The 21,288-nt window shown below is 56.5% G+C and overlaps 9 protein-coding genes across 9 annotated transcripts; 6 read left to right on the forward strand and 3 right to left on the reverse strand.

The window, feature by feature from the left end:
• Positions 1 to 267: 267 nt before the first annotated feature.
• Positions 268 to 1,177, reverse strand: B0T26DRAFT_755011 (uncharacterized protein; the record flags this gene model as incomplete). The annotated part of the gene is made up of 2 exons (XM_060445890.1): positions 268 to 906; positions 1,133 to 1,177. 2 exons carry the CDS (start codon positions 1,175 to 1,177, stop codon positions 268 to 270), a joined length of 684 nt encoding a protein of 227 aa, XP_060293173.1.
• Positions 1,178 to 1,361: 184 nt separating this feature from the next.
• B0T26DRAFT_755012 (uncharacterized protein) lies at positions 1,362 to 3,514 on the forward strand (the record flags this gene model as incomplete). Its single annotated transcript, XM_060445891.1, has 6 exons — positions 1,362 to 1,831; positions 1,945 to 1,976; positions 2,157 to 2,246; positions 2,323 to 2,504; positions 2,576 to 2,669; positions 2,907 to 3,514. The coding sequence occupies 6 exons, from the start codon at positions 1,362 to 1,364 to the stop codon at positions 3,512 to 3,514; spliced, it is 1,476 nt and encodes a 491-aa protein (XP_060293174.1).
• A 2,468-nt stretch (positions 3,515 to 5,982) lies between these two features.
• B0T26DRAFT_427671 (uncharacterized protein) lies at positions 5,983 to 7,250 on the forward strand. Its single transcript, XM_060434930.1, has one exon. The coding sequence runs from the start codon at positions 6,440 to 6,442 to the stop codon at positions 7,073 to 7,075; it is 636 nt and encodes a 211-aa protein (XP_060293175.1). The 5' UTR covers positions 5,983 to 6,439; the 3' UTR covers positions 7,076 to 7,250.
• A 515-nt stretch (positions 7,251 to 7,765) lies between these two features.
• B0T26DRAFT_679232 (uncharacterized protein) lies at positions 7,766 to 9,068 on the forward strand (the record flags this gene model as incomplete). The annotated part of the gene is made up of 7 exons (XM_060440326.1): positions 7,766 to 7,839; positions 7,951 to 8,112; positions 8,207 to 8,269; positions 8,317 to 8,572; positions 8,646 to 8,873; positions 8,964 to 9,010; positions 9,041 to 9,068. 7 exons carry the CDS (start codon positions 7,766 to 7,768, stop codon positions 9,066 to 9,068), a joined length of 858 nt encoding a protein of 285 aa, XP_060293176.1.
• B0T26DRAFT_427674 (uncharacterized protein) lies at positions 9,052 to 10,600 on the forward strand. Its single transcript, XM_060434931.1, has one exon. The coding sequence runs from the start codon at positions 9,504 to 9,506 to the stop codon at positions 10,338 to 10,340; it is 837 nt and encodes a 278-aa protein (XP_060293177.1). The 5' UTR covers positions 9,052 to 9,503; the 3' UTR covers positions 10,341 to 10,600.
• A 615-nt stretch (positions 10,601 to 11,215) lies between these two features.
• B0T26DRAFT_427734 (uncharacterized protein) lies at positions 11,216 to 12,097 on the reverse strand. The gene has a single exon (XM_060434934.1). The coding sequence runs from the start codon at positions 11,899 to 11,901 to the stop codon at positions 11,338 to 11,340; it is 564 nt and encodes a 187-aa protein (XP_060293178.1). The 5' UTR covers positions 11,902 to 12,097; the 3' UTR covers positions 11,216 to 11,337.
• Positions 12,098 to 13,710, reverse strand: B0T26DRAFT_427733 (uncharacterized protein). The gene is made up of 2 exons (XM_060434933.1): positions 13,451 to 13,710; positions 12,098 to 13,345 (listed from the first exon to the last, which is right to left on the reverse strand). Exons 1-2 carry the CDS (start codon positions 13,566 to 13,568, stop codon positions 12,294 to 12,296), a joined length of 1,170 nt encoding a protein of 389 aa, XP_060293179.1. The 5' UTR covers positions 13,569 to 13,710; the 3' UTR covers positions 12,098 to 12,293.
• A 2,900-nt stretch (positions 13,711 to 16,610) lies between these two features.
• On the forward strand, positions 16,611 to 17,840 carry B0T26DRAFT_755014 (vegetative cell wall protein gp1; the record flags this gene model as incomplete). Its single annotated transcript, XM_060445892.1, has 1 exon — positions 16,611 to 17,840. The coding sequence occupies one exon, from the start codon at positions 16,611 to 16,613 to the stop codon at positions 17,838 to 17,840; it is 1,230 nt and encodes a 409-aa protein (XP_060293180.1).
• Positions 17,841 to 19,461: 1,621 nt separating this feature from the next.
• Positions 19,462 to 20,837, forward strand: B0T26DRAFT_427725 (uncharacterized protein). Its single transcript, XM_060434932.1, has one exon. It carries the CDS (start codon positions 19,842 to 19,844, stop codon positions 20,757 to 20,759), a length of 918 nt encoding a protein of 305 aa, XP_060293181.1. The 5' UTR covers positions 19,462 to 19,841; the 3' UTR covers positions 20,760 to 20,837.
• Positions 20,838 to 21,288: the final 451 nt, after the last annotated feature.

Raw genomic sequence — 21,288 nt, forward strand, 5'->3', positions numbered from 1 at the left:
GCCAAGGACGCGGGTTCCTCCTGCAATAATTAAACAAATTGACAAACCTACAATCAATCCCGGAAGTCACTCCTGGCCTGTCTCGCCCACCATCTTCTTTATACATCTAAGCTCCTCGGTCTTCTCTCTCTCTCGTGAACATGATCACAGCCGCCACCGAATTTCGTCATATAAATACCTCACCGGCGTCATCGGCTCCCACCACCAAAAATCGTCAAAGAAATACCTCACCGACTTTATCGGCGCCCACTCCAGAAACGGCAATATTTAGGCGATGGACATCGGGAGCTTCACGGGGTTGGCCAAGTTGTGCGCGACCCTCTCGTGGTGCTTGCAGACGAGCTCGTCGAGTAGCTCCCTGAGGCTCTCAGCCAGGGCGTTGAGCCGGGCGGGCAGGTCAGGCCGCAGCGGGAAGTTGTACCACTCAAGCAGCCAGTGCTTCTTGCCGTCGCCGCCGCCGCCGCCGTCGTCGTCGTCGTCGGTATGCAGCGGCACGACTTCCTTAGTGGCCACCTTGTCTATGAGAGCCTCGAATTCGTCGCTCAGTTCCAAGACTCGACCATGCGCGGGGCCGAAGTACCGGTTGCCCTCGGCATCCTTGACTGACCTGTACTCGTAAGTGGGCGGCTCCTGTCCCTTTGCCAGTGCCTCTCTCCGTCTCTGTTCGTATGCCCGGTTGGTTCTCTCTCTCTGCGAGTCTCCGTAGTCGCTGGCAATGTTCCTCCCGAGATCCGAACTGTAGCTTGATATTGCCCATTGCAGGCTTAAATAGAGTGTCCAGTCGGTGGCGCCGGATGCAATAATGGCGACGGGCGCTCGGGCGTGGCGCTCGAGGAGCTGCATGAACGCCGTGTCCGGGCTCGGGTTGAAGGGTTTGACGACGGTGAAGTGGTTCCGGCGGTGGTTCTAGTGGCAGCATGAACAAAGCGGCGACCGCGGCGGCGACGACAAGGACAAGGCTCAAGCTGCCAAAGCTGCGGGATCTTTGTTGCCCTTGCGCGGCTTTGTTCTGCAGGTAGGCAATCAATCAATGTCCCGCGTCAGCAAAGAGAGGGCTCCTTCGGGAGTTGGCCTGCGAGTTAGGTATGGAACTGGATGGATGCTTTTGCTCACCAGCCACATCTGGCCATACGCAGAGCACCTGGGAGGTCTTGGTGCGGTTACTGCGGTATCGCATTGTGAGCTACTTAATCATCGTCTCCTCAGGTCTCCTTGTGATTTTATTTCTTGGACTTTGCGGTCGGTGGGCGTGGGCAGCCATTCTCAAATATGTCGTCAGGGGCATCGTCGTCGACACCAAGAACTTTGCCACGTCCTCGCTTGCTGGGTGCTGGGACTGGGCCTGCGGAAGAGCCGGCAGCATGGGGTCCTGGGTCAACGGAACAGCCGGCAGCATGGGGTCTTGGGTCTACAGAACAACCGGCAGCATATGGGCCGGGGGCCAGGACACACTCTGGGCGGCCTCGACTTTCTGCAGCGGCGCTTTCTACGCCGTCGGCTCGAAGATGGGCTGGGTCTCGCCCACAGTCCTGCCGCCGTTAGACGACGGGCAGTGCGCCGGGGCCGCGCCGATCCGGAGCGAGCCGTTTCTGCACGTCAACGGCATGGTCATGGCCCATCGACAAGCAGAGCCCCACACACACGAACTGCAGCTGTTTCGCGCCGGCTCCGACTCCAACTCCAGGCCCGGCAGCGGTGGCGGCGGCTCCACGTCTCAGGATCAGCAAGACCAACCAATACGCCTCCTAGGCGGGCTGGCCGTCAAGCCGCCACCCGAAATGTTTAATGCCACTACTGGCCCGCAACTCAACGCCATCGCGGCAGACAATGGGTGGTTATGAGCACACATGCGCAGCAGCCTCGAGGACGAGCGCTGCCGCATATGCCAGTTCCGCGCGGTTCTGCGGGATCAGCCCCCCGCTGTGCTGCTGTGGAAGCCATCAGCGACACGGCCGACGGGACCGTGGTGGACCTCGGTAGCGCGAACAGCGTAGGAGGCCGTTTAGAGCGTGTTTAGAGCTTCGACGCAGAGCCGCATGCTCCGCCAAGTAGGCAGGCTGGAGTCGATAGTCTTCAAGGGCCTGGCTGCGCGGAAGGAGTATGGATGGCATCGCTTGGTCGCCAAGACACAAACACACACACACACCAATAACGAGAGGCCTGGTTCTTTAAGCCGACCAGATTGAATAAGAGCGCCGGAGATGGACTCCGACTCGGCGCCGTGGCACGGAGCGGCGGCGGCCTCGGTCAGTTCATCAAGATGAGGAGTAGCAGCGCGACAACACGCACACGATGGGGTGAGCAAGCTTGACCTTGTTCGAGACACCGAATCCGAGAAACACAAAGGACGTCGCGCCAAGGAGAAGAAGGGAAAGGACAAGAAACCTGCTGCGTCATCTTCTTTGTCCTCACACATTCGCAACAGCACGGTCTCCACTTTTCCCAGCGGCAGCAGCAGCAGCAGGTTTGGCATTAGCTCCCGCTTCGTCCTCGCCCTCCTCGCCGTGCCCGCCGCTCTGCTAGGGGGATTCCGGTGTCCCGAGAACAGCAAGCACGCAGCTATACCGTCGTCAAGCCCCCGAGCCCGAGTCCGGATGTGGCCTTTGCACACCTCTTCCAGCGCCAGGCGCTCGTGCCGCTCGCCATCGTAGCATCGGGCGCGACCAACTGTCACATACAGCGGTGTGCAAAAATGAGGGCAAAAGAGTGCTTGTATTCGGAAAAAAAAGGAAAGGTGGGCATCGCCTAGATACCGTAGTTATGCGGCATTCGGCTTACATAGCTTAGGCCGTAGGCGGTCTAGCATATACGCCACCTGCGCCCACATGTGGCTCAAATGCGGCTTCTTCCGACACCAACTTGGGGGTCTACCAAGCGCTAGAATTCGCCACAGCGCGGTACTGCAGGGCACTCCAGCGCTATCTCCTCGGCGACTGGCTGGGCCTGGACCTACAGCAGAGACGCGCTGGAACGGGTTCTCGAGGCTCTCATCAGGCCGCTGCACAGCGAAGTGGTGGTGCCGCTGGACACGGACATGGTCTATCTCCGGGACCCTGAAGCCGTCAACAGGCTTTTGGACGCGGCCAAGGGGCTCGCCGCGCTGTTTGCCATGGCGGACGAGGACGAGATGCAGCAGCAGCAGCAGCAGTCTCCGCGGCCCCCAGCGGCGGCAGTGGCAGTAGCATCTTCTCCGGGAAAGGGCGGCCGCGCCGAAACCCTACCTAACGATCACGACGACGGCCTAGCGCTGGCTCGCAACGCTAGCCTCGCGATACCGGTCCTGCACGTGCTGTCCACGTGGCTGGAGCTGTCGCAGGAGCGGCTCAGAAAGTCGGGCGCAGCAGCAGGACACGTCGAGGCTCTGCACAAGGGGCTGGGCCTGATAGCAACGCTGGCCGGCGAGCTCCTGCGGCCCGGGTGGGAGCAGTGGCGCACTCTCAACCGGCCCGCTGGCGGCGACGATGATGATGATGACGGTGACGACGATGACGATGATGACGATGACAACGACTAGCCAACGGCAAGGAGCTGGAGGCTCGAGAGAATGGCTCATCTCCATGCTGAAGCGCACGCTGAGCTGGCGCAGCTCCTGCACGCGCAGAAGCAGTTTGCCGGGCCTGCGGCCGAGTGCCTGGGGCTGGGCCTGGCCGACACAGGCGGCGTCGGCGAGGCCGAGCGGCTCATTGCTTGGATTGACAGTCTCGCGAACGGGCAGGGGTGGACGCGGCTGATCCGGCGCGTCGACGACAAGGAGGGGGGAAAGAAGCGGTGGACCCCGAAACAGCCAGAAACTTCTTTTCCGGACTTTAGTGGCGCTCAGTGGAGATACAACAGACGGCGATGCCTAGGTGGGCAAAGAGAGGGTAAATACCTACTTGTGAGACTGAGTAGAATCAGGAAGTACACATGCGAGGTCGGATGAAATAATCGTGGAGAATACTTAGAACGTACCTACCTTACCTACACTGTGCTTGCATGTGCAACCCCGGGAACAGCGAATTGCGTGTGGGCCACCCATGGACATTGGATGGATGGGCCAACTTGACGTCCATGGAAGGAGGCTCCAAGATTTAGTGTTTTGGCAGGGCAAGTCAGGGCAGGCGCTCTTTCCTTCCCCCAAAGATGAAGCGGAAGTCTGGCCTCGCTTCCCGTGTCTCGTCTTGACCCCGCATCGGACCCAATGCTTGTTTCTGTCAGGTGGCTCCGTCCCTCTTAACTCTTTCCTGTTCCAAATCAATCAACCGCCAGTCCTCTCAGATCAAACTCAACCTCGCGCGAGTCGCCCGCCTGTTTTGGTGCTGACAAGTGTCCCGCTGCTGATTCTCCCTTCCTCGGCCATCCAATATCTAATTCTTGATTTCAAACGCGCCAAGCTCAAACGACACGAGCTCTGTATCTCGGCCCAGCTCAAACAGCCCGGTATTCTAGTGGTATGTGACGATGCAGTGCCATTCTACACCCTCCCAAGACGGATGAGCCAATCTGGCATCGGCCCTGGCACTCCGACCTCGAACATGATGAACATCACAACATTCACTTTCTGGCCATCCGAGTCTTTCCGCCGCACTCGACCGTCGCTGGCATACGGCGGGTTTTCTGCTGCTGGCGTTGGTCACTCGCGGCCCAAGCATGATGACGATTGAAGATTCTGATCGAGCTTCCAAACACACGCGAGAAGAAACGGCTGGCATATTATGATCTCAAGGTTGATGCTAACGCCTGGTTTCTTTTCGCTAGGGATATCCTAAACGTCCTCGATCAAACCAGGCACCTACGTGAAGACCGCGGCCGTTGACGGCTTGAGAAGGCCCTGTTGCTGGATCTACCGAGCCTATCAGTCAGGACAGGGCCTGTACTATTCTTCAACATGAGATCTGAATGTTCTCTAGCACACTGTTAGACAGTAACGAGACAAAGAAGCACAGTTCATATACTAGCAGGGCTCAGGCAATACGCATTTGTGCCAGATAGCTGTAACATGGCGGCGAATAAAATCCCCGCCACATGGCACATTATCAGCTGAATATTCACGGACCTGTGCTCTCATATATCGGTAGAGCTCCAAGAGTCCAAGCTAAAAGTTCTAGAAAGTCTCGAGTCATTTAAATTGCTAGTCAAAGCGGGCCCTGGTCAGCGAGTAAGCCCTTAAGGTTAACTATTCAACTCATCAGAGACAATTTAACTGGTATACCAAAGGCTATAGATTCCCATCTCCATAAGTCACAGCAACACTATACTTTACAATTAGAGGAGCGTTTATATGACTCCAACAATCGGCAACTTCCGGGAGAGCATAAACCCGGATTTTGCAATTCAAAACACAAGCATGAGTTACAAACCGCAGCTCAGGCGAGAGGCTTCCCAAGCCGGGAACCCAAAGTAATCAGGCCTGGAATGATGACAATCATCAAAGGACGCAAAGTATCTCGGATAAGACCCCAGCACAAGCGAGGCACGACGTCATTCCGACCAAGGAAGGGGGTCGGAGTATGAGAGTCACAAGCTCAATGAACAGTGAATACTGATAGGTGACCAAAGTGTCTAAATTCTAGGCAGCAACGGTTCCTCACCGGAAGCCTGCAGACGAGGCTGTCGACCGCCCGTAGTTAGCCAGCCAGTTAAGCGTACCGCCACGATAGCTCCTCCAGACACCGGACCCTGAAGCCTAAAATGCTAAACGCAAGAAGCTCTCGCACGAACCCAAGAGGCTCTGCCCCTAGCTTAATAATACCAAACCGGGACGAGAGCCGCCATGCAGCGAGGCCTTTCTTTGCCCGACCCTGACGTAGGGAGGAAAGTCGTTGTTACACTGCAGCCAGCACCTGGCAGCCTTACCCGGCGGGCCGCAGCGACTGGACGGATGCAGTTGCAGCACGCGGCTAGACCACAGTAAGGCAGACAGATAGCGGGAGGATACATGAAGGAAGGAAGCGGACCTGAGACGGGCCAGCGCACAACTACAAGAGAAAGACAGGTCTCAGGGACAAGAGCAAGCTGAGAGCTGTCAGGACAAGGCTAGCAGATGTGCCAGAACGGAGCAACAGCTTCGGAACCCTGGGCCGACGACGACGATGGCGACGGGGACGGCGACGACGAGCGGCCAAGACAACAGGACGGGCTTCTGCTGCACAAACCGCCAACCGCCAACCGCCAACCGCTCCCTCAGCCTGACCCGAAAAGCGCACTTTTAAAGCGCCAGAGCCGCGTGGGGATGGGGGGGACGAGACGGATGGCTGGATACAGCGACAAGCGGCTCCGCATCTACACACACACACACACACACACAGTTTCGCACACACACTCTCGCACACACGCAAGGGGACGAACTCAACGAACTCAACGAACAAAAGGACCTCTGCTTACTTGCTTAGCCTATCCTATCCCGACTTGACCTGGCTTGGCTTGGCTGCCTATCTGCAGGTGTGTGTGGGGAGGAAGCATGCATGCATGCTGCAGGAAAAAAAGAAGCAAAAAGGACGAACAGGCTGCCGCGGCTGGCATGGTTTCGTTCATTCGTCCTTTTCTTTTCTTTTTTTCGAGGACGGCAGCGGCAGCCAGCCAAAAGGACGGAAGGGGTGCTCTTTCCGAACAAAAGGGAAAAAGAAACAAAATCGAGATTACAGTCGTGGTGTGTGTGTGTGTGTGTGTGTGTGTGTGTGTGCGCGCATCCGATAGGCTGTGTCGTCTACATCATCCCGACTCCGTCTCAAGCTTCGCACCTTTCTACTTCACCGTGCTGCACTGTTTACTAGTTGGTTGCTTGGTTGGCGGGGATGGCGGCTTCGGGGAACACCAGGCTAGGTATCAAGGTGGGTTAACCACGAACCAGGCTAGCCCAGACCAGCCGACCGAGACACGCCTCCAGTGCATCCGGGGAACATCATCTCTCTGTGCCAGGCCAGCCTCGCCAGGTAGCTGCTGGCTGGTTAGTTGGATGGATCGGATGGGATGGACGGGAAAGCGCCGTTATCGACTCCCCACCCCCCACTGCCGACCAACCAACGCACCCACTCACTCACACACACACACCCATGCTTGTTTCTCTACGGTGCATACACATACACAAGCAGTCTAGTGCCGGACGCCCTACGAGGAGGACCTAGGGGCACGAGGCTGCGGGCAGAGATGGAACTACCATCGTGAGACCATTTGTTGCTTCTTCGGTGACGACGGCCCAGAGCCCCGAGTCCAGTGGCAGAGAGGAGGCCTCCCGCATCGACGTGAGGGGCAGGCAGGCAGAGAGATACAGAGGAGAGCGGCGGTGGACGAGCGAGCGAGTGAGTCACGGCACGAGGACCTATAGTGAGCAAGTGGAAGAACATGATCCTTAGGGGACAGACAGGCTGATGTCTGGGGCGTGCACCGACAATGTCACGAGAGATACTCGGTAATCAAGAAAAGCGAACGGTCAAAATCCATCTAGGACTACCTGCAGCTCCTACGCGAGTTTGGAAAACTGCCCAGCCTTGCGAGCGTCTCCGACAGGATGGATGGATGGATTGGGGATGGCAGTGGAGCCACTAGCAGCATGCATGCAGACACACCACTCACAAAGAGAGTGAGAGACGGGTAGACGTCAGCTTTCGGCCGAGATAGTTTGGCTGGCCAGGCCTGTAGAGAAAGAAAAGACAAGCCCCCCACGGCAGCCACCGCCAGAGCCGCAGCGAAACACAGAAAGACAAACGGAGTCATATCTACTATTGTACATTTTATGTGGGGTATGCGGTGTGCGGGCGATAGACAACTTCGCTGCTGCTGCACAACAATGTCCACCGACCACAGCACGAAACAACAAGCAGCAATGACAAAAGAGCGGGAGAAGCAGATCGTCGTCGTCCTGTAAGGTCCCGTGATGGGCTCCCTCCGTCGATCCGCCGACAAGCAAAGATACAGGCTCTGAATTACACAGCCTTCTGTCTCTAGATGCCCAACAAGTCCACAGTGCGGCAGAACGACCCTCGACATTCCCACCTCGAGACGTCATGCTCCCGCGTGTCTGAGCAATAAGCAACAGACATTCATGGAGTGCGAGGGCGTGAGGATATCATCCACCGCGGTGAATCAGAGGGAGAGGAGATGCAGCACAGGACAAGGCTCCGCCATGATGTGCGCGTATGTGTGCGTGCTACGATGGCTTTTCGCGACTTTGCAGCCACATTGAGGGATAACGTCACCAGACATTGCTGTTACTGGGCAGAGCGTAAAGGCTTCGACCGAATAATGAGGAGCTTCCAGAAGAGTACGAAAGAGAGAAGAAAGGGAAGAAAAAGTGAGGCGGCTGGGGAGATGCTGCCCTATGACTGGGATATCACCCAGAGCATGCGCGCACCTCTGGGTGGCGGGGAAGGGGACGATCACGATGACGGTCCTGACTGACAGAGTCGACTTCCTGGGCTTGACTCGCAGGGCCCCATGTCTTCCCCAGACTGCACGGAGAGGGACTGGTCAAGTCCTCGCCAATAGCAAGACCGGACGCCGTGGTAATGAGCTCTGCCTGGCACCGGCTCGCCTAAAGAAACAGGCAAGCGAGGGGACCTTTCTCTACTGCAGGAACAAGGCCGTCTGCCGTTGGGTAGGAAAAACAGCCTCCTGCCACTGACTCCCTATGACAACACGCTGGCGCTGGCTGCTTGCTGCCTGTACAGCCACACTGCTCTTCCTCTGCCTATCTCGGATACGCGGAGAAAACAGACAAACACGAAAAGCCCGCAGTGAGCTGGAAGATGGCTGGGGTGCCGGACCGACGAGGACCCCACGCTGGTTCGACATGGAGAGGAGGGGCACTTTGCCTCGTTCCGGGAGAGACCAAGGAGCCCGCGTCGCCTAAGGTGGCAAAGCAAGCTGGCGGGGACGAGATAGGGATACGCGCCGTGGTAGGCTACCGAGACAGCGCGTGCATTCCGTAACGGGGCGCGGGCAGGTCGCGTCGAGGCCCCTGTTTGCTGTCTTAATTCTTGCGATAGCGATGGGCGGCACGCGCACGAGGTAGGCGAGTCGAGAGGTATGAGTTGTAAGTCTGTTCGTGCGTGACTCACAATAGCAAGTGCTTGCCGTCGGAGAACCAGTAGTATCAAGCGACTTGACACCCTCAGCCACACTTTAGAGCCTCAAACCGCTAGCGACAAAAGCGCTGGTCGTTCGCTCCAGCCCAGTTGGTTATCGAGAGGCAAAAACAACAATCCCTATCTTATCTCCGAAGAGAAGCAGAAGGCGGTGCGCATGTGCGGCCAGTGAGGTAGTCGGAGCACCCCGTGACCGACATTCCGTGGCCTCGGGCGGACAACGGCGACCACAGCAGCGGGTGTTTGCAACGCGGTGAGTCAGTCCTGCCATGTCAAGCGCCTTGGGTGCAATAGGGGCCGGGATATAATTGCCTCAGCCACAACCCAGTTGCGGCCTTGGGGGAAGTGCCCGCGCCATAAATCCGATGCGCCGGGCAAAAAGGGGCGTGCCGTTAACAAATTGAGAAATAATTCTAAATGAATCATATCACGGTGTAATTTATGACAAAGACCTGCGTGGGTGACGTAGTGTTCGTAGGGTGCCCCAGTTGTCCGTCTTCGTTGTGCTGCATGGGCGTTGACAGGAAAGAGCTGGCGGGAGGCAAACAGAGGGAAAGTTGGGCAAAAGAGGAATTGGTCATGCCTGATTTTGGGTCGAAGTCAGAAGAAGATGCTGGACCGTGCGTCAAGGTGCCCGACTCTGCTCAACTTGACTGGCTGCTTGGGCCTGCCACTAAAGTCAAACGGGAAATTCCCGGAACAACGTCCGAAAATCCCACGGGCTCGTTTTTCCTGGGGGTGGCGGTGCCTGCGAGTCCCGAGGGGAGCCCCCCATGCTTCCCCCCTCTCACAACGCCACCGTGTGGCTTGGTGACCCAGACCCTCGGATCAAGCCCAAGCCCAAACCCAAGTCGGAACCTGAGATGTGAGGCCCCCACTCGACGACAGGCTCCGTGGGATCGCTGCTTTTCCGTTCTAGCTTCTAGCGCAAACGGGCCCTTGGCAGCAGACGCATCCACATCCACGCACCACGCACCCACGGCGGTAGCAACAGCAGCAGCAGCAGCAGCAGCAGCAACGCAACGGGTATGCTGCTACTGCGTGCATTGGGCCCATCTGCCGGTCTTCCTTCACACAGACACTTGCTTGCTTCTGCTTGCTTGCTGCTGCCGCTGCCACTGCCGCTGCTCTGACAACAACGCTAACGTTAGCACCGACACAACTGGCATTGCATCGGGAATGCACGCATGCGCATGTCTGGGCGCAAGTAGAGAAGGGAAAGCATGGCCAAAGCCGGAAAGTGTCGTTGGGCATGAGGAAAAAAAAATCGACGATTGAAACACGCTTGCTTGTTCAGGGACCCCTTTCCCAAGTCGCCCCTCCCTCCGCTGCACAGTGCCCGTCGATGACAACCGTCCAAGGGTCCCATTGGGCTCCCACACACGATGCCGAAAAAGATAAGGAGGGGCTCTAGGTTCTGTGACTGACTTCGTGAGGAAGAAGCGAGGCTGAGATATCCGTAGTGGTCTGTTGTTCTCGTGAGGTTACCTTGGGGGAAGGGTGCCCAAGATTGGAGATTTCGACATCTCATTGGGCACTGAGGGCACTGAGGGCACTGATTCCTCGCTCCTCCGAACCCCCAGAGGCCGCACAAAAGTGACACCAGACACCAGAGCCATCTGACCGAGACCCTTGGGCTTTCCATTCGAGCGTTGAACGGCTCCCCCTTATTCTAGACTTCGTTACTCGTCTCCCCCGCCTGACCTTTGACATCGCCGCTTCCTTCTTACTCGTCCTTTCCGGAGCCAGGACGCGATGATGGAGGGGCAGCTGAGACCCCCCTTGGAGGCATTAGGGTATGGTTACGCAGGGCCTGGCATGTGAGCGCCCCAGCGAGCGCAATCAATCGCTGTTCGCCAGCCCCGACACGTGCAGCAACAGCAAGGTGTGCAAGTGGGAAAGGGGGTGTGACATGGCCGTGACATTTAATGCCTACGACGATAGGATATTTTTGCCCGTCAACATTTTTTTTCTTCCCGGTCTATTTTTTTCTCTTTGTCGGTGGGAGATGCCCAACTGGGGTCTAGTCTGATCCGGCAGGCTGCTCGTCTTGGCCTTTGAGAGTCGCGCCATGGATCGTCGCAACTTCGCAAGGGATTAAGGGGCAATAAGGCAGACGAAAGTCATCTTCCGTCCGTCGGCAGTCCGCTGCCGACAGCATCGGCCGTCTTTTGTCTTCTCTCGTCTTCTGCAATGACCGCCTATCCAGCACGACATTGGACAGAGATATCGTCAACATCAGCATCTTTGATGTTTTTGTGGGCATCGCGCTACGTCAGAGGCCGCGTTCAGGGCCGAGCCGGGCAACCCACGTATGGGAGGCTGCCGCGCATCGCGACACGCCCCTCCGGGCATAATGAAGCTGCAGGCAGACCATGCAATGCTCCGGCGGTTCCCTTCTTTCCAACTCTGAGAAGTGTCGGTGAGGCGCATGAGGACAGCGAGATCGGTCCATGACGTCCCATAGCCGTCTGTCGATTTGCGCCTTCTCGTATGGCTCCGAGAGGAGGCCTAGAGGGGCTCCCGACTCTTGGAGGGGCTCTCTGTAGTGGCTACGGCCGGCTCCATTCACCTTGGAGACGGTCTGGTAAATTTGTAGGGGTAATGGGCCGTAACGGGCCAGTCGATTCGCTGCGGGTCCCGAGCTGGCAGATCGACTGGCTGCAACGCGCACGCAGCGCAGACCGTCTCCAATCGGGACAGGAGCCTCTGCATCCCACGGCAAGCTTTGGTGGGCCCATTGGCCACTCAGCAGCCCGCACCAAACCAGACGGCTGACATTGGACATCAACGCAGCAAACAATGGCACCAAGGGAGAACCAGTAGGGCAGCAGAGCATGTAACATACATGACGCTCCGTCGTCTTTCGTGTGAGTCACGTCTACCATAGGGCAGACGGGAGCCCTCTGGGAGACGGAGACGGCAGCCGCCCCTTTCTTTGCTGATTCCCATCGCTTCTCTGGCGAGTGAAATGAAAAACGAATATCGAATTGGAAAGCCGTGAAAATTTTCACGGTGAGCCGAACGGGAGCAAATCAAAGCGGAAGGTCGCTGGGGTCGTGCCGCGCCAGACCAGGGGCGTGAGAAAGCCACTGGGCGGGCGGACGTGACGCTGCAGGGAAGGGGGTGGCATTCTGGAAAACAACACGCCCGGGATCAGGGAATGGAGGACCAGGGAGGCCAAGGCCCGACCGGAGCGAAGGTGAAGGACTCGGCGGTCCACTCTGGGCGCTAGGATAACAAGCCCGTATGTGATGCGCTCTGCTTCTTGCATGTGGGTTGGCCATCGTCTCTAGCCGTCCCAGCATGTGCTTGATGGGTTGACCCGCGGCGGTGGGCGTAATCTCCAGCCCGGGGGTGCGAACAACGAACAACGAAAACAGCACTCCCCAAAGGGCTCCCTGTCGTTGTTTTTGACCACGGGCGGCCAACATCAAACGGTGCCGAGATACTGTATGGAGCCACTCCGGGACGATTATCCGCAACGTTGAGGCAAACGACGGGCGGCCAGTCTAGCTCCCCAGCTGAACCGCTGGCCGATGGCAACTTTGGACTCTGCAGAGGGTCATCCGTATTCTTACCTTTATAGTAGCGCGCATCACACGGAGTAGAGTGTCCTCCAGACTCGAGAATCCACTGGAATGGAAGGCCCCGACACTCTTCCAGAGCACGCTTGCCCGAGCGAATATCGAGGGCCACGCCCAAATTGACATGGCACAGCAGAAACGGCAGGCGAGCAGAAATGGCGAACCATCTGCCAGGCGGCGGCCCGGCAAGCGCGGAGCAGCCACTATAATTCTCCAATTCGGTACCGGCAAAATGATTGACGGTGACGGTGACACGGCCTGGGCGGCAGCCAACCTGTTGCAGCCAATACCCGAGACCACCGTGCTTCCAGGCTTGTTGGACTCTGCGCTCTTGGACTCGTTCGAGTCTCGCCCAGACGGACACAAGGTCACGGTCACACCAATCCGCTGCCACTGGTGATATTGGTGCTGTAGTTACGCTGCAACTTCCCCGCGGCGGCCAAGGAGCAGGGCCCGGAATGAGGTTGGCCAGACCAGAGAAACGAGCCGGTCGACGTGACACAAGCCCGACCGCCGTCACTTGTCGCCTCGCACCAGGTCTTACTTTTATAGAGCAAGGACCTGTGGCTGTCGAACACGGTCGATGCGGAGGCACGGAGAAGCACGTCGTCGAATCGCGGGTTATTAACCTGCGTACGAATGCAGGACACCTTGATAACGTACGAAGTAGGTCGGGAGGTATCTGGTAGTTACGGACTGAGAGAGGGACGGACATCCCAGATCAGACTCGATAGAAGAGGATGGGCTATGCCCATTCGCCAATTGTGCCGTATTGTCCCTTGTAACTGGAAGACTCCTTACCTAGGTCAGGACGGCGTGCAAGGTGAAGGTTCACCTTAACCGCCATTGTGCTCGGGGATCCTACTTGGACTCTTGAGCAAGCCAACCCGTCGCATTGACATTGGATCAAAGCGGGCATCCATTACGTGGAATACTGCCACTGCACATACAGTACAGTACGGGCAACTGGATGGACATTGGGTTCTGCACGCACAAATACTGCTTGCGTATACGCGTCGACTGGAGAATTGCGTATATTGCGAACTCGAAGTTGGCGTGCACGAATTTGTTCTGTGACTTGATGGAAGCGGAGACACGTAGCATCCTCGAAATGGCTGAAGTGGGAAAGATGGAAGCCGTGAGGCCTCGTCTGGTGTCTGGGCTGGCCTCGTTCGCTCCGCACCAGCTGAAGCGAGACCTGAAATGGGCAGCGATTCACACGGCGGGGTGTCCTGTCATTGGCTGCGCAAGCACCAAAGTTTAGCTGAACTGCATGCACTATCCAAGGTTCCTCCTGCCAGATCAATCAACCCCGCGCTGAAGGGCTGCAGGGTGGTGCAGACGGCAGCCGCGACCGTGAACGCCTTCACAGGATGCGACGAACTGGACGACGGGAGACTGCCCAGCACGGCACCCACGGGAAGAAACAGGAAGATAGCAGCGCCGTCTTGTCCCAATTATCTACAGGCAGCTGTGTTGGTGCTGTGTTAGTCCTGGCACCCATCAGCTCCGGGCTTTTACGGCAGAAATTACAGGTTGCATGTATAATACGTAGACATTTACATAGGTGATAGGTGAATTTATCGCAGCGCACTGAAGCGTCTCGACTGGAGATGTCGGCGTTTTCCTGTTATTAGCGCTGAGATCTGGATTAGGACTTCCGAACCGGGCCACATGATGGTATTCTGCGGGTGGATGTGCAAAGTCACGGCCATCACGCATCGAGCCATGCGCGTTTGAAGAGAGGGGTTTCTGCCTTTCTGGGACGAAGAGGAGGGGCAAAAGAGGCGACTCTCACCCACACGCACGTATGCGCACGCAGTAAGACACCCGCGGGCAAATGGCCGCGACGAGGCGAACCGTCACGTCAGCTGCAGTCGTCTTCGCCGGCTCTTAAAATCCTTGAGTCGGCCGCTTCCCTCTCCCCGCTCCGAGCATCTCAGCCAGCTACTTTCTCCCCGTCATCCGGGAGGGTTTGCTTTTGCTGCTGTCGACGCTCCATCGCCACTTACAACTCGGTCGCAGGCATCGCAGGCATCGCTGTGGCATCATCGCATCGCTGCGGCATCATCGCATCGCAGGCGCACATCGGCCTTCACTTTCCTCCAAAGTCCGACTCCGAATCCCGCGTTTGTCAGTCACCAGTCACCAGTCACCACCCGGCTTGATTGCCTTCTAATTTGCGCCAGAAGCCCGTCGCGCACCCAGGAGGTCGGCGCGCACGCATCTTGCCTACTCTGCCGACCTTCCGTTATACCATCCGCGGCAGGCTTCCGGTGGAACGACAACACACCCCGCCATCCTCGAGCGGGAACGAATTAGTCGTCATCAACTCTGGGTTACACTTGTGCGAGCCGCTCCTGTGATCCCGCTGCCTTGATACGAACAGCCAGCCCGAGTGCCGCTCGCTCGGCAGTGCCATTCACAGGCCAGACTCGCGGGGCAATAAGATTGCGTGGGCTCGAGCAGAGCAGAGCACTCTCTGTCTACAAGAGTCATCGCATCGTGGTCTACAAATTGGAGGGAGCTGTTCCAGCCGATTCATTGTCGCCAACTTTCGCAACGCTTCGTTTACACGGCCGCCGCATTTGATATCAAGCCGCGGCACGTCGTCTGGCGTCACTTCCGCCGCATCACTCCCGCCGCTCCGGAACCCTAGCCTCCCAGGATGAAAATTGCCTAGGTTAGGTTGCAGCCAGAGCCGCTCGTTTGCGGACGAAAGAGTCATCGTGGGTGAAAGAGAAAATTTTCCACGGGCCGTTACGCACTGAACTTCAGTCCCCTGCCGCGACATTGGAACTTCCAAGCCGTCGCGTGAAGCAATTTCGCTTACCCGGAGGTGGCAGATTGGCCGAGTCAAGGGCTTTGAGCGTCCAGCGACAGAGAATCCGGGACCACAGGAATCGAAATTTGGACAATCCACAGACAATCCACAAGACACGCACCGCACTTGACGATGGAAATTTGTTGAGTGAATCATTCCGAAGAAAATAGCACTGCCATATTTCTGGTCGCTACTGCTCACTAGACGGAGCTGCGTTGCCCTGCCTCGCTCGGGTCTATTTTCAGGAGCTGGCACAAACTCCGACGCTGCGCGCTACCCCGTTGCTTCTGGCCCGACACCAGTGCAAGCAGCTTTCAACGCTCTCTCTCCCTCCGCCGTCCGAAGTGGCCATTGGCGGACAGGGGTCGAGCTGTATACAGTGCCAGGAGAATCCAGCTCAAACGGAGCGAGGGTGCGTGGCTACTTCAACCCAGCGCTGCGAGGGCCAAAAGGGGTGACTAACACGCTAAGGTCGGGAGCAGGGGTCAACCTGCTGCTGCGCCCACCCCCCCCTCCATCAGCTTCCACGAGGAAGTGACAGGGAAGAAGATTCCCCCCACTTTTTCTCATCCCCTGGCATCCATGCCACTCTCGGCCTGATTTCGCTGCCGCCCCTCTGCGCTCGCACACACATCCACACTTTGGCTGGCCTTTACGGGGGAGAACGCTGTGCGGGTTATAAAGCATTGCCAACCACCCAAATTTTCCATTTTCTACCAACCTCCATTCCATCATTCTGCATCGAGCCCTACAGTCACGACTTTTTCAATATTATTCAGCCTGGACCGTCGAAGCGTCCAGCAACTTCCAGATCTCGCCATCAAGGTCGTCGACTCACGACTTTGATGCCCAACTCTGCGTGTCGGGGAATATCAACACCAGTGACATGTTCTCAGACAGAAGAAGGTTTTCCTCCCATCTTCCTACCGACCACAGACCAAGGTGACGGGTTGTCGCCTTCTCCCGCGTCACGACACCGGCGCGATTGAGCTCCAATTTTGAGGAAACAACGACAAACGACAAAAACAACATCTAACACCCCTCGCAGCGGCTGGGGGGGAACACACGACATCTTCGAGTCGAGAGAGAGAGAAAGAGATCCGGATGTCTCGCAGGACATCGCAAGAGCCTGAGAGGATGGCCAACTACTCGCCATATGGATCTACTCCGGCCCAGGAATTCTTCTTCGACGAGAAGAAGTTTCCGAGCCCGTCGCCGACGCCATCTCCCCGCGGCCCAGGTTACTACTTCGGCGCGACCCAGCAGCGACCTGCGACGCGAGCTCACTTCCGCAACGGAAGCACAAACACCAACGGCTTCAACTACAGCAGTCCCCGTGGCCCTTCGTTCTCGCCTCGTTACACGAGCGACGGCCAATACGCCACTGCTAATGTGAGTTCATCGCGGTCAACGCGCAAGCCAAGTTTTTCGGGTCCGCGCCCCAGGCGCGAGCGTCGCAACTCATATTCCTACTATCGGGCCTCAGACTCTCATGGGGAATCCGACGAGGACGAGTTTATCGAGATCAACGGCGTCACCTACGTGCTGCCTGCGCGATCGAAGTCGAAGCGATACAGGGAATACTATACTGTCAACGCTGGAGGGCACCCCACTGATTACCACTACTATGCACAGGGCGGTCCTTCTTACTTCGACAGAGACTCCGGGTACGCGTCGCCGCGCTATGAGCCAGAGCGCAAACCCGTCGTCGGACACTCGCGGCGCAACTCCACGTCTGTGCCGCTTCAGCGGCCTCAGACGGCCCGTCCCGCCAGTGCCAGCGCGCACAGGAAGCCGCCTCCGCCTCCGGTCGCACGCCAAGCAACCGAGCAGGACGCCAAGGACAATGGAATCCCGCCAGGATACTCTTTGAAGAACTGGGACCCCGCCGAGGAACCCATCATGCTCCTCGGCAGTGTCTTTGACTCCAACTCCCTGGGCAAGTGGATATATGACTGGACCGTCTACCATCATGGACCTGCCACTCCCATCTCGGACATGGCTGGCGAGCTTTGGCTTCTCCTGATCCAGCTGGCCGGAAAGATCAAGCGCTCCGAGGAGATCATTCGTGACATACGATCTAAGGACAACCGGGAGATGGTTGATGAATTCATCCAGGCTGGCGAGCGCATCACCGACAAGCTCCAAAAGCTGCTCAAGACTTGTGAACAGCCCATGCTTCGGTCAACTGCCAAGAGCCGCAAGGACTCCCAGTTGGGCAAAAATGCCGGTGTCGAGTTCGTCGAGACTCTGTTCGGCCGCGAGCGCGAGCTCGAGAAGACTGAGCGCTTCATGGCCTCTGTCCGTCTTTGGAACTTGCGTTTTGACACCAACTGCGAGGAGATCCTGAGGAACCCGACCATGTAAAATTATTCACCCGCCTGGACTCATCTATACCGCCAGTGTCGGTTGCTTCCTCTCACCACATCACACAACACACATATACGCATATACCCACTAGCCAGGTTGTACGATTAGGTCTCTTTTCGGGGTCATTTGGTCATCCGTCATATACATCGGGGGTCTATTTTCGTCACGTCTGTCTGGAGGCTTTTCTGCCTCATCGATAAAGGAAACTCGGGAGCAGTCCCGCAGCCGGTGGCCGTCATTTTTCTCAGTCTTTCAGAGATACCCAATGTTCTCGTTTTCGGCGACGACACCATACCAAGAACACAAGCCGATGTTGATGAAACAGGATGGGACACGAGCACAACAAAAGCGAGTCAGCGAGGAAGCTGTAGCGCAAGAGGAGGAATGTACAAGACTATCTAGAGGAGTGGTTTCGGTTGTTAAGTGGGGCGGTCTTCTGCAATTTTTTTGCGCAATGAAATATGTCGCGGGACAGGGACTCGATGGTCCTGCCGCCGGGCACACTGTTTAATGGTGATTGTTTTGAGACTGGGAAAGAAGGTTTTATTGTTTTTGGATTATCCTGTTGGGGCACCGCTGGGCGTACCTGAGCCTCGTCCGTTTTACCCTGTTTCTGAGTGGCTCATACATTTATACGAGCCGCCCATTTCCTTTCTGTTTCTTGGGGGTCTCACAGGATGAAGGATATACCCAGCTTTTGACATTGAATTCCGATGCAATGGATCATAGACTATTTTACAACAAGGAGGATTTCTAGGTTCAATCAGATTGCACCCCTTCAATCGCTGCTGCCATCTCGGTGAACTCTTTGGTCCAAGGTGTTGCACAACCCTTTCTAGGGGCATCACGGAATCGGCAGCCCACATTCCTGCTGTGAAATGGTGGGTTCCTCAACTATCTGAGATCACAGCATTGTAGTTGCACAGCACAATCTTTATTAATTAATTTTGTTTGCACCTCTCTATTCTTTTCGCATCTTGTGCTGCGTGAAACTGTTTCGTGTGTGGCTTGTGCAAGCAAACCCTATATTTGAGCCCTAATGGATAAATGTCGTGGCGCTGCTGATTTGATTTGGCCTCGAAAAGTTGATAATTTGTTGTTTCCAATATTTCGCGCCACGGATCAGAGACCAGGGGGGGTGGTTGGAAGGGAGGAATTAAAGATTGAGAGAAAATTTTTCTCTCCCCCCCCCCCCCCTCTTCCAGGTAAGATGAAACAACCATCCCACACCCGGACATGAAAATCCTATTGAGGCAGGGGATCAGAGATCAGAAAAAAAAACTTTACTTTCGCGAATTACGGCACGGATGGTCCGGGTTCTGGTCCGGGTTCTGGTTCTGGTTCTGGTTCGGGTTCTGGTTCTGCCTGATGAATTTGTATTGGATTGGATTAGACTCCATGGCCGTAAACGGAGGGCGTCGTGTCATTGAAACGCCCTTGGTGGAAAAGAACAGTACAGAAAGCATCCGATGCGATGGGATGTGATGCGACCAAGTGAGGAAATGGAGGCGAGGGACAAAAGATTACAATGTCAGATAAAAAACAAAAAAAAGAAAAGAAAGTGAAAAAACATTTGCATGCGATCTCCGCGCCCCACACTTTCCATTATCCGTATCTTTTTCTTTCACACACCCCCCGAATCGAGTTTGTAATATCTACGAAGTACCGCAATCATTATCGCATCTCCTCTGTATACCGACGCCGAGAAAAGCAAAAGAGACCCGGCGACAGAGAATAACAGAGGACAGTTAGAGAGAAGGAGGAGAAAAAAAGCAAATACCCGAACAGGGAATAGAGGCTTTTTTTCGGATTCGGGTTTCAGGGGCGGCGGTTTGAGGTCATGTCGTCGCCCACCACCAACACCAACACAACAGCCCTTTTAAAACTCCAACTCCCTGCTGAAATCCGAGAACACAGTGCCTGCCTACATACCTTGGACACCGGAACGTAGTAGCATCCCGCCAGATCTTCCAGACAGACCGACAGACTGCGACCTCCATGCTACCACCCGCCAAGGCAAGGCAAATGTGGCCGGCCGGCGGCCGCATACACACGTATATTCTGCCTCTGGGATGGGCCTTTCGGCTGCTTTCCTTCCGTGCACGGGCCCGCGACGCGGCATACCGGCTTTTTCCCAATTCGATTCAGGGGGGAAAGATGTTTCCTTTTGGTCGGTTCGGTCACACGAAACATCCTCTCCCTAGTCTCCTTTTGGTCCATCAGTATATCTTTTCGTACAGTGCTTACCATGCTCGTATTAAGTTTCTAAGGTGTGGGTGGCCGAGATTGAAACATCGCCCCCGCGCGCCGCGGGTGCCGCATCCGTTCGTAGTCTGCCGTCTGCTGCAATACTTGCCTCCAACCTTTTTTGCGGTGGCGCGCGAAAAAATTATATCACACTTGCAAGGCGTGACCGGTGTGTGTGATATGGGAAAGGAGAGCCGATACATGGGACGGACGCCTCATTCCCTTTTTGTGTACCTACTGGCCTCCGTGCGCGAGCGCATGTTCTGGTTCTGTCTCAGTCTTGTTGGAGACTCGGCGTCCAGTTTGTGTCTTGGTGTCCTAGTTCTAGCTCTACCTACACCATCGTCCGACCAAGCCGTCTCCAGCCAGCCAGCAACTGGACCCTCTTATCCCCGAGTCCGACAACTACTACTACCTAAATACGGAAGGCAGTCAGGCAACACCACCACCTACAGCAGCCTCCACCATCGGCGCCAGCCAGCGGCTGACTGTACATACCTAGCACAAACCCCAGTGGCTGTCACTCTCGTGAGATCGGAATCGGAGCTGGGCTGGCAGCGCGGGGGGCGGAAGAAGGAGAAAAAAGTGACCTGCGATCCCATCCTTACTGCCTATTTGCTGCTTGCTGTAGCCTTTCTCCCGGGAAAGAATAAGGCACCAAGTATGTAAGTGCGGCGCGGGAACGCGGCTGAGCCCCCGAGTTTGAGGTTGGCGCTTTGGTCGGCCTTTTTGCTTTCTTTTTTGATATCAACCGACACTCCTCGGCGCGTCATCTTTTAGCATCATGTCATCGACCTACAGACACAGACAAAAAAACAACAACGTCTTAGATACTGTGCTGCCTGTAACTGGCAGATTGTGGGTGCCGAGGAAAGATGGGTTCGGTTGTCAAGGCTGAAACCTGATCCAGAGAAAAGAGAGAGTTAAAAGGGCGGCAGCCCCTGATTTTCCCGATCTGCGCGTTGCGCGACGACACACCTCTCAGTCGCACGGGGAAAAGCGTGAGACGCTTCGGTACGGAGTACAATCCCCCCCCCCCCCCAAAAGCCACCCGCTCAGCCAGCCGCCCTCACCTCGGTCACCGTCGTGCAGGCCGCACCGTCTGGGCCGAGTCCCGCGTACTACGACCTACTCTGGGGTCTGCTTGCCGTACAGTATGTAGATATCGGACCGGCTTGTGCATTTCCCTTGCCATTTT

The sequence above is a fragment of the Lasiosphaeria miniovina genome (genome assembly GCF_030549165.1).
Source record: "Lasiosphaeria miniovina strain SMH2392-1A chromosome Unknown B0T26scaffold_6, whole genome shotgun sequence".
Taxonomy (NCBI): Eukaryota; Fungi; Ascomycota; class Sordariomycetes; order Sordariales; family Lasiosphaeriaceae; genus Lasiosphaeria; species Lasiosphaeria miniovina.

Bases quoted from the DNA above. Each gene is read 5' to 3' on its own strand.
- B0T26DRAFT_427671 (XM_060434930.1), top strand. From the start codon at position 6,440: ATGCATGCATGCTGCAGGAAAAAAAGAAGCAAAAAGGACGAACAGGCT.
- B0T26DRAFT_427674 (XM_060434931.1), top strand. From the start codon at position 9,504: ATGACAAAGACCTGCGTGGGTGACGTAGTGTTCGTAGGGTGCCCCAGT.
- B0T26DRAFT_427734 (XM_060434934.1), bottom strand. From the start codon at position 11,901: ATGCTCTGCTGCCCTACTGGTTCTCCCTTGGTGCCATTGTTTGCTGCG.
- B0T26DRAFT_427733 (XM_060434933.1), bottom strand. From the start codon at position 13,568: ATGCCCGCTTTGATCCAATGTCAATGCGACGGGTTGGCTTGCTCAAGA. The intron at 13,346-13,450 runs GTAAGGAGTCTT...TCCCTCTCTCAG, and splicing joins TGCACGCCGTCCTGACCTAG to TCCGTAACTACCAGATACCT.
- B0T26DRAFT_427725 (XM_060434932.1), top strand. From the start codon at position 19,842: ATGCTACCACCCGCCAAGGCAAGGCAAATGTGGCCGGCCGGCGGCCGC.